An 11,185-nucleotide genomic window follows, 5' to 3' on the forward strand; every position below is an offset into this window, starting at 1 on the left:
CAACAGGGGTTTAGGTGTTGGGTAACCAGAGCTCTGGATTCTGTGGAGCGTGAGAGAGAGCCAGTCATAGTAGTAATGGTTATCGGGGTCTGCCACTGGGTGGTTTTGGTGGCTTCGACCGGCATAGACCCCTGGTGACAATTGAGGTTTCATTGTGGCGATAATCTAAGTGACCCACAGTATCTCTCGAGTTGTTATAGTAGCATATATCATTAACTTAGTTTGTGTGCTAGGTGAAAAAGAAATTAACATGTGCATGCATCATGGACTATTTGTGATCGTGTGTTTATGCATCCCCTTCTCTCCCTCAGTAGCTCAGCGGAGCTAACCTCTTTGTACACATTCTTTTAGATGTTGATGCAGGTGGCAGAGGAGCACTGCGATCGATGTTCTTGCAACGATTGAGCCTATGGGGAGTACTAATGGCTGGGACTTGGTTCTCTTTTTTTATTTTGACTTTTGGGCCTTGTGCCTTTGTAATAACATTGTCTGCTACACTATATATTTTGTGTAGTTACTATATGGTCAGCTCAGGATGAAAACTTTAAACTATATGTATCACTTAGTAGTTTGAGCATGAAATAATTATTATGGTAAATGCTTTCGCTTGTATTTCTGATCTTTCAAAATGTAATATTTCTTCCTCCGCACTCCAATATTACTGTATTGTTAATATTAGTTCTGACTGTGTATTGGGACACTGCATCTGTGATCCTGATAGTGGTTGGGATGACACGTGTCGTCCTAGTCATATCCTTTTATTGTATTTTATCCCTTATTGGGATGGGGGTGTGACAACACATGTCCAAGGTAGACAATTTCCTATATATCCAATTGTTGGTCTTGCCATATCACCCTTCCATGTGGTACGATAAGGTGTATAATTAAGAGATATCCTATTAATTCCATAGTATAGAGAAACCTTTACCTAAATAACATGATATCTTTTTAAGGGTCAAATTTTTGTTAGGACCTTCATGTTTGCTAAAATTATATTTTCTTTCTACATCATGCATGTGTCTAACAAAAATAACATCTAATAGCACATTAAAGAAGAACATACGAAACACCTATATATACAAAGAGCTTAATTTTATAAATTTATCATTAATAAAAAATAAAATTATTTTTTATCTCTGATACCAATTAAGCAAAATCAATTATGAAATTTTTTTCATTTTATTAATCTTTGGGTTCTCTAACCCTAGATTTCAATCCTAAAATCTTAAATAGTATTCTTTTATTATGGTTTTTTTTTTTTTTTTCCTTCCACCTATCATCCATAGATATCATATTGTATTATACTTGTGTCATACATAAAAAAACATACACTAAAAAAAATGCTATATTAACTACCACTATTAGACGCACAGTCTGACCATCCCATCAAATCTAAAAAACAAAAGAAACAAATTTACAGTTTTTTTTTTTTTTTTCTTCTAAAATACCTAATAGATTTGTGAAAGAGATCATTCCAAATGTAACATTCACATAAGACCTTTAGACCACATACATAGTAGTGACTATTACGTTAGAAAAATCAAAATTGATTCTATTAATAAGTTTTAAGTATGTATACAATCAATCATTTATAGCCTCGAGATATAAGGTCAATAACTTTATCAATCGCTTTCCTCACATATTCATATGTACAACTATGATGTTGTGATGCCAATATAATATATGCACTTACATCAAAATAAAGTAAATTTGTAGTCCTACATTCTTACCCAAAAAAAAAATAGTCCTACATGTTTTTTGAATTTGCATCATCACACATCCGAAAAAAAAGAATAGAAGTAATGTTTAAGGTAGATTACATGGTTGTCTTCATTTGTATATATTTTTTTTAGGGATTTCATTTTAAAAATCGTAAACCTCCCCATGTCTATCTTATCATTGATGAAGGATAATTACTTAGTGATAATTAACATCATTACAACCCAGCACACGAAGCTCCTACCACTGTGTAGTCTAAGGAGGGTCATAATGTATACAACTTTACCCTTGTTTTGCAAAGAGGTTGTTTGCCAATTCAAATTAGTGAATTGAGCAATTTTACGATTGAACTGAAACCCATCATCTAATTGCAATCACGTTTTTAACCCAACTAATAACAATAATAATAACATATAAAGCAAATGATGATTGATTTGGAGTTCCTCTAGCTAACTTGTTTATGGATAGTGCAATTATTGACTTAAAATCAAAAAGACTTTTCATGTGACAAATAGATAAGATGAATCTTAAGAGTATTAATTTTAATTTTTATGAGAACTGTGATTTGTAATTTGGTTGTGCGAGAATCCAAATGATGTTGAAGTTTTCTTCTATGAATTGACATAATTTGTTTTTTGTAATGATAAAATAACATTAAGGAGAAGTTTGAAAAAACTTCACACATGAGTAAAGTTGTTGAATTTATTTGTTTTTTTATATTTATTTTATTTTTGGAAAAAAAAAAAAAAAACCTATAGATAAGAGAAGGATCTTTGAAATAGATAACAAATGAATTTAAAAATAAAGAATATAGAAAATATAACTTGGTTCATTATTCATATAAAGTTTTAAAAAGTGCGAAAGTCTACTCATCTTTATGTATAATATAACATTATTAACAACGACGTTATACACAGGTGTCCTAAAGCCACACTAACATTGAAAGACAACAAGAAACAAAGGCTGCAAAAATATTAAATTAACACATTCCCTCCCCCCTCAATTGGCTTTGATCCATCAATGTGAAATATTGGAATTAAACTTAAATATGTTATCTTTAAATAAATGGAAAAGTCTCCTTAAGCATGCGGCATAGCCTATGTCTTCTCGCATAGTTTGTTTTTATTATTATTAATTCTTTTGAGAAGAGATAAAACTGAATAAAAAAATCATTGTGAGGTGAGTGTAAGTTACCGTGCTTGCCCATAGAACCATCTCCCTTTATAAAACTAAATTTGTAAATTAGGGAAACAAATCTAATCCATATGTGTAATGTTTACTTATAAAGTTTGATTGTAATTTGTTGTTTTATAGGAATTATAAATGAAATTTATTATCTTCCATTTAACTATGACAAAACTTTTCATACACGGCCATGCATGTGCATGACCAACTAGTGTTAAATGTAGTCAGATTGGCATAAATGTTCATTCAAACTGAAATAAACACCCTTGCCCACCTAATTGACGTGGTCAATGGAAGAATTTGCCATGTACAAATACCTTTCCTTTAACTATTTAGGATCCATAAGGCCAGCTTGACCCTAGGTCGGTCTAAGATATTTAAGCTTAGGACCAGCCCTGTCAGGCTCAAAGTAGGTTGAGCTTGGTTCTATTCTATTATCAAACCATTTTGTTAGTCCAATAATGACCAACATTTTTTTTTCAATAAGTCCCAAACAGAGTTGAATTCATGACCTCTTAATTGTGAAGTGTTGTTCCAACTACGCTATCTCCTTGAGATTAGTAACCAACTTTTTGGGGTAGAAATAACCAACTTAGAGTCTATCCATCATCTTTCCCTCTTACTTATGGACTCTCATTCTCTTATTTAGGGGTGTCAACCGGTCGCGGTCGGGCTATGATCGGGTATTAAAACCAGGCCTTAATCGGGCTATGGGCCTGTTTAAATCTAGACTGACTTTAAACAGTGCAACCCTAAAAAAAAAATTTATTGAAAAATAAAAATAGAAGAAGTTAATTCTTTGTTTACACCCCAAAAAAAAAAAAAAAATAATATCTTTTACAATTAAAATTGAATATTTCAACCGTTTGAACATGGCTGATTCATTAGAAAATAGTGCAACTCGTGCTAACCCATAATATAAATTTAAGCTCATTTTTTAACTCCAATTGGTCAGGCTTGAGGTTTAGTTGTATTGGAATTTCATCAATTCTACTAAAGTTTTTTTTTTTAAATTAAAAATAGGGGTGGGGCTCCCATACATTCACCATATATAATTTTTCTATAGATGTTCAATGGGTAGGGAGTCAAGGTCTATTTCTACGAGAGTTGAGAGATTCCAAATGCAGTGATTTGAATGGGAGAGGGAAGGGGAGGGGAAATTTACAAGTTAAAAGTCCGGGCTAGGTCGGGTTGTAACCGGGCGGGCTAGATTGGACCTGGAATTGATTGGTATGATCAGGCGCCCGACGGGCTAGGGCCCCACACCAGGATCGTCCGATTAAGCCCAACATGTTTAATAATCGTGTCAGGCTAGCTTTAACTGAGCGGAATCGGCCGGGTCAGCAGTGCCAAGCATGGATTTGAGATTGAAAATGAGTGCATTTTCTTTAGTCTTTTATCTTTCCTTTGATCAAAAAAATTATTTTTGGGTCATACAATTTTTTTGGGTGTGATATAGATAAAATGAACCCACCATTGGATGATGCCACGTGTTGCCAGGGATGATCAACACGTGGCAGGAGACCATACCAAAACAAAACTTGATTATAACCATCACATTATCTTATTATTTGGGCTCTCCATCGAATAACAAACTTTAGACTCTTCGTAAAGGCATTTTTCCAATGAAGACAGAGATGGCTTTTCACCACTCGACTAGGGTTACATCATCCCACACCCTATAAATAATAAAGTTAGGGCACAAGGTAGAGGATCCTAATTGCTTAATACTTTCTCTTGCTTATTGCTCTTTCAATTATTCCCAACACAAATTACTGTTGTTCCACAGAATTATGACTTAAGCATCGAAGAATCACATTTCCTCTGTAAGAGGGTGCAAGACCCACTATAGGGACAAACAAGGAACCCACCGAGGGGCTAGATAGGGGACCATTGAGGGCCACTTATTGTCGCACTACTTCTACCTACAATTACTTAGAGGGGGTGGAGAGTAGGAGGGTCAAACACTCGACCTCTCTCTGGACTTATGCTAGACCTCCACTAGCTAGCTGGCACCACTGAGCTAGAAGTTCATCACCTATTTTGTCACACATTGAAAAAGTAAGAGTAGGAATAGAGAATGTGATGTCTATAAATAAAGTTTGACATGTCAAGTTATTTACGATATTTTTTGTTTTGATTTATATAAATATAAAAAGGAAAAAAGCCATGTTTGGCAGCGTGGCGCTTGTGCCTAAACATAACGGAGGCGAAACGATCGCACTACCCTATTGAGTGAGAAAAACCCCGCTCTTGTTTATGCTCTCATGCATTGGCATAGGGGCCACACTACCAAGCAAAGAACCCTATCTCGTAAAAATGTCTAAATGTTTAGCCGGGCCAGGCTCAACCCAAAGCTTTAGCCCAAGCTCAAGCTTAGGAGTCTCAACCCTGGCCCACCTTTGCAGGCTGAAAGTCCCAGCCCATGCCTTGTTGGATTCAAGATGGGTTCAGGCTCGTTGGGCCAAACTTGTACTTTAGAGCCCATGCTTTATCTAGGAGAGTGTGTCAATATGGACCCCATTATTAAGGCCAAATTGTTGGCATGACTATAACTCTTGAGAAGATATGTGTATGCATGCATCGTGATTTGATGATGGTTTTGGCCTTAATACCAAACATGCCATTGAATCGTGGCATTACATTGACATTATGGAAAAAATATCTTAGCTTATTATGCAAGAGGGTATGGTAAGGAATCCCCACTCTACCATAGTGGGGATCTTTATCCCAAATCAGGGTGTTTTAGAGACCGATACAGTTTCCTAGCCAATCATGTATTAGAGGATCAGTGCGAACCAAGGGTAAGAAAGTAAAAAAATAATAATTTATTGAAAACAATAAAGGTAAATTTGTTCAATCTAGACCGATACGAGCCGACCCGATCTTTTCAGATAGATTCAAGCTGATTCCGATTCAAATCGAAAAGACAGGCATCGATCGATTCCATAATATGAATTGTGCGATTCTCGATCGGATTCACTGATTCTTGAAACCCTACCCCCAATGGATAAAATCATTTTCAGAGCTGAAATCCGAGGAAGTTTTATCCGCTGCTATGCATTACAGCGCTATTGTGTCATCGTGCGATACAACAGCGATCATGTGTGTACAGTGGATCCAAACCCGAGCATCTGTTTGGACTTTGGACTCTGGACTCAATGGAGTTACTGTCAAGACAAAGACGTCGGTAGTGATGTAGTGCTCTCTCTCTCTCTTTGATATTTCGGCTGATGCCCTAAATCAAACCCCAAGCGCCTAACCCTCTCTCACCTCTTCCGAGTGGAGAGAGGCCGAAACATCGAGATCGAAGTTATTATATAAATCAAAAGTTTTTCACTTGAAAGCAAAGCACTAGCCCATCAGTGAGAGCCAACCATAGAGTCTTCAGCATCACTAGCACAGCTCAAAAACCCTAGTAATCAATCCCTGAAGCAGAACTGAAATAAAAAACCCAAAAAGGAAGGAGTGAATGGGTCGGCGAAAGGGTCATAACAAACAGAGCTCGTCCAGCAATAACAACTTCTCCAGCCACCAGCAAGTGACGAATATGATGGTGGATGACGAGGACTTGGATGAGACTACTGAGAGTTCCAACCTCGATGACCCCATCTCCGATGAGCCTGGTGATAGTCTCATTGGTGCTGACAAGACCAGTGCTGACTATTATTTTGATTCTTATTCTCACTTTGGTAAGAGTTTCCTTTGCAATGCCCTTTCTTTCCTCGTTTTGCTTATGTTCAGTTTACTTTTTATGTGGGTTTCCTTTACCAAAAAGAAGAAGTGTTCCTCCTTCTTTCCTGTGATTATGGGTTTATAACTTTATGTAGTTTTGTTTGGTTTAAAAGCTTTCAAATGAATGTGCAGTATTCAATTTGCAAGAACTCATGTTTCTTTTTATTTCTTTGTTAACAGGTATTCATGAAGTAAGTACACCACATCGGATCTACCAATTTGGGAAATGTAGCTTTTTATAATTGTAATGAAGGAGTACGATGGAGTTCAATTGATTGGTTATGGTAGCCCCGAATGGTGTTGAATTTGTTTGTCTTGCAGTACTTTGTGAAGAATTTGTCAATTGATCAATGTGTTTTTCAACCTATATTGTTTTGTCTTTGTCCATGCTAGGATATTGTTTCAGTCATCATTCCCTGCTTGTGGTTATTGTTATGCTTCAATCTTTGCCTTATTTACTGTTTTATGAATCTGGGAATGTCCTGGAAGCAGTCTGTATGTTACATCGTTCCTCTGGCACGAACACTGGCAATGTATGATATAGTTCTGTAGAATGTTAGTAACCTTCCCCAAAACCCACTTAGTGGCTATGCTTTCTGGGTTGGACATCTTTCAGCCTTTTAAATTTGATGATACATGCACCATTAGGTTGCTCATAATACAGCCATCTGCGTATATTTAGTTGCAACTCTGCAGTTTCTAATGCTCGAATATTGAAAACACTTGGAAGGTGGAGGAAGAAAACTATGGCCTTTTATTATCGGATGCTCAGGAGGATTTCATGATAAAGAGCTGTAATACACTAGTTGCAGTAGGAGGCGGCAGGGGAAGTTCCCTTACCATGTTGTTGGGAGGCGACCTTCAACTTCCCTTCCCCCGCCATGCTGGTGGTCCATAATGTCTCTGGGTCTCCATTTCATGTCTTCCGTCCATCATTCTAGAGCTTGCAAATAATTGCTGGCAATTTTGTGTTTTCTTCACCTTGGAACTGCTATGCTGGAGGATAATGATTTGATGCATACTTCTCTTTATCCTAAACAAGAATTCTCTGACTTGGCCTCATCTTGCAGGAAATGTTGAAGGATACAATAAGGACTAAGACATACCAAAATGTTATCTATCAGAATACTTTCCTCTTCAAGAACAAAGTGGTCCTTGATGTTGGAGCAGGGACTGGAATTTTGTCTCTGTTTTGTGCAAAAGCAGGGGCAAAGCATGTTTATGCAGTAAGTATTCCACCGCTTCTCCCCCCTCCAAAAAAATAAATAATAAAAGTAAATATAAAAATAGAGTGAGGTTGTGCAATAGGTTATTTGATTTATTCTTTTTGTTTCAAATTTTTTAAATGTTTTGAGATGGTAGACCCCTCATTGACCCTTTATCTATTGTGCTATTAAATTTTTTTTTGTTCTTGTTGTTTCAAAGTGATTTGATTTTTTCTTTTTGTTTCAAAATTTTAAAATGTTATGAGATTGCAGACCCGTCATTGACCCTTTATCTGTTGTGCTATTAAATTTATTTTTGTTCCTGTTGTTTCAAAGTTTATTGTTATCAATTTATTGAGTTGTAAGGTTTTAACCATGAACACTCCTCTTACATATTGGTCTTATCGGCAGAATTAACTTGGGATCAGCGTGGACCAATTCAGTTGATACCACCAATCTCCTCAAGTATCCTCTTCAAGAATCGGCAAATATCGGCCATATTGGCTGAGTTTAACTTGGGATCAGCAGGACTGATCTTATCCCAATTTCTAGGCACTAAATCCTTGCCTCGGACTACAAAATTTTGTATGTTGGTAATCTAGGTTTAAAGAATAATGATAAAAAAGAATAAATATACTTGATGGAAAGAAAGGTCCTTTGTTCCTCTTATGCTTAAACTTTGTCTTCCTAAAGAAAATTGGTTTATGGTCATATGTCAGATACAGAAGTTGAGGGGACTATTCTAGTAACAAAGAATTCCCAGTTCCTTAACTCTGCTAACAGATGGAACGATTAATAACTAACCAGTAATATTTAAAAAACCATTGGTAAGATTAGTAGTTGTTGGTTTTGCTGCCTCTTGACTATCACATAGTTGCTCCCCTAAAAAAATACAGAATGGTTGTGTGGTGTAATTGGATTCTTCTGTATGGATGTATGGTTGAAGGAAATATGTTTAGGCAGTATCTGGTATCAGTTCTCCAATTTGATTCTGGGGGCTTGTAATTGTCCACAGTGGATTATGTTGGTGCGATCTTCATTCTTCGGAGTAGCCCCTTCCACCCCCCCCCCCCTTAAAAAAAAAACGCTTTGGACAGTAATCTTTGAAGATATAAGTACATTTTTGTAGGGATCAGTAACTGTAAATTTTTATTTACTCTCAAAAGCTCTCGAGAAAATTAAGGTTGTTTGTTGGGCAAGAAAAATATTCCTTTTATTTTCCATTCTAGTAAATCAGAATATTCTACTTTTCTTTTCTACTCACTTCTTGCCAATCAAACATGGCCTAAGTGCTTCTCACAAGAATCACTGTATTTGAAGTTTCTACATTTTATGGTAGTATTACTTTCTTAAGATTTTATTGTGAAGGCAGGAAGTGATTTTTGGTTGGTTCCCTCCCCCTGATGCTAGAATTGTTAGATTATTGTAAGATTCTATTTTCCTAATTGTTATTCAAAATAGTTAGATTTAACCAAGCCACTACAGGGTTTCCACATGTAGTATTCATAGTTGAAGTCACATTTGTTGAATAACAATTCTATTTTCTTAATTTTTCAACATTTATGGTAGCATTCAACATGATTCTACATGTGTCGTATTTGCATGGGTATGTTGTTTTGTCTTGTAGATTGTATCAGTGCGTAAAGCAATTACTGAAGTGAGCCTTCTCTATTGCAGGTTGAATGCTCCCAAATGGCGGATATGGCAAAAGAGATTGTGGAAGCCAATGGATTTTCAAATGGTGATTATTATTCCAGAAGCCTGTTAATAACCACAAATATAAGTGGTTGCTTTAATGTTGATGATCATAAATATGTTCAACTGACTACAATTATGTTGGATCCTTCTTTTACTGATCCTCATCAGTTCCTCCCCCCCCCCCCCCCTTTCAGTTATAACTGTTTTGAAGGGAAAAATGGAAGAGATTGTGCTGCCAGTTGCTCAAGTGGATATCATCATTTCCGAATGGATGGGCTATTTCCTGTTGTTTGAGAATATGTTAGATACTGTGCTCTATGCACGTGATAAATGGCTTGTAAGGATCTGTTTCTTTTGAATTTTAGTTCATCATTATCTTTTGCCTATTCTTATATGTTGTAGCGTTTTTATAGATTAACGATGGAATTGTGCTACCAGACAGAGCTGACTTATATTTAACGGCCATTGAAGATGCTGATTACAAAGAAGACAAGATCGAATGTGAGTCTATTCTCTTGCACTGTATTGATTAGATGTCTGTTTATGTTTTCATGTGCTGCACTTGTTGAGTTGGGTTAAGCTCAGCATGAAAGGGGTCACTAGCTGGTCTTTGAGCAAATATCTCATGTCATTGTGTGGCTGCACTGTTGCAATTTGCTGCTTATTTATTCCTCCTGTCCACGGAATTCTTGTGCTTTTTCAGTTTGGAATAATGTATATGGCTTTGATATGCGCTGCATCAAGAAGCAAGCCATGATGGAACCTCTAGTTGACACTGTTGATCAGAACCAGATAGTTACAAACTGTCAATTACTCAAGGTGAACTGACTTTGCTGTTTCTTGCTTTTCCTTCATTGTAATGTGTGTTGAGTGTTGAGTGTTGATGGTATTTTGATTAAATTTGTTGAATTTGATTTCACCGATTTAGACTATGGATATCTCTAAGATGGCTCTTGGGGATGCTTCCTTCACTGCACCCTTCAAACTTGTGGCAGAACGCAATGATTACATCCATGCTCTGGTTGCATATTTTGATGTCGCATTTACAAAGTGTCACAAGTTGACTGGCTTCTCAACAGGTTGTCTTTCTTCTTTCCAACTTTGTGTTTTTAATTAATAGTCTTTTTTTGCTTATAAGAAGCAGTTTTTACTTTGTTAAGTAGTGTCGAGCTCAAAGATTTTGTATAACAGTTTTGCCAACGGGTTGGGGATGCTTTATTATGTCCTGATATTAATTAGTATCCAATAATAAATTGCAGGGCCAAGATCACGCGCCACACATTGGAAGCAAACAGTCTTATACCTGGAAGATGTACTAACCATATGTGAAGGGGAATCAGTGGTTGGGAGCATGACCGTGGCACCCAACAAGAAGAATCCACGTGATGTAGACATTGTGCTCAAGTATTCATTGAATGGCCTGAATTGCCAGGTCTCAAGAACTCAACATTATAAAATGCGTTGATTTGTGCTCTGATCCTCCACGACAAGAGTACTATGATTCTCTCCTACGTGATACTTCATGAGAAGCAATATTTTTTACAAACTATTTCAAGGAGAAAGAGCTCGATGGTTCTAAATGTAACATTTTGTTTTTGTTTTTAATTAAAATCAACTCGATTTGATTCATCCGAGTAAACCCC

At 36.4% G+C, this 11,185-nt stretch overlaps 1 protein-coding gene across 1 annotated transcript; it reads left to right on the forward strand.

The window, feature by feature from the left end:
- The first annotated feature begins 6,302 nt into the window (after positions 1-6,302).
- On the forward strand, positions 6,303-11,146 carry LOC122653521 (probable protein arginine N-methyltransferase 1). Its single transcript, XM_043847376.1, has 9 exons — positions 6,303-6,596; positions 6,820-6,830; positions 7,710-7,865; positions 9,522-9,585; positions 9,737-9,879; positions 9,956-10,043; positions 10,246-10,361; positions 10,471-10,621; positions 10,802-11,146. The coding sequence occupies exons 1-9, from the start codon at positions 6,377-6,379 to the stop codon at positions 11,005-11,007; spliced, it is 1,155 nt and encodes a 384-aa protein (XP_043703311.1). The 5' UTR covers positions 6,303-6,376; the 3' UTR covers positions 11,008-11,146.
- The last annotated feature ends 39 nt before the right edge of the window (positions 11,147-11,185 follow it).

This window comes from Telopea speciosissima, chromosome 3 (assembly GCF_018873765.1).
Source record: "Telopea speciosissima isolate NSW1024214 ecotype Mountain lineage chromosome 3, Tspe_v1, whole genome shotgun sequence".
Taxonomy (NCBI): Eukaryota; Viridiplantae; Streptophyta; class Magnoliopsida; order Proteales; family Proteaceae; genus Telopea; species Telopea speciosissima.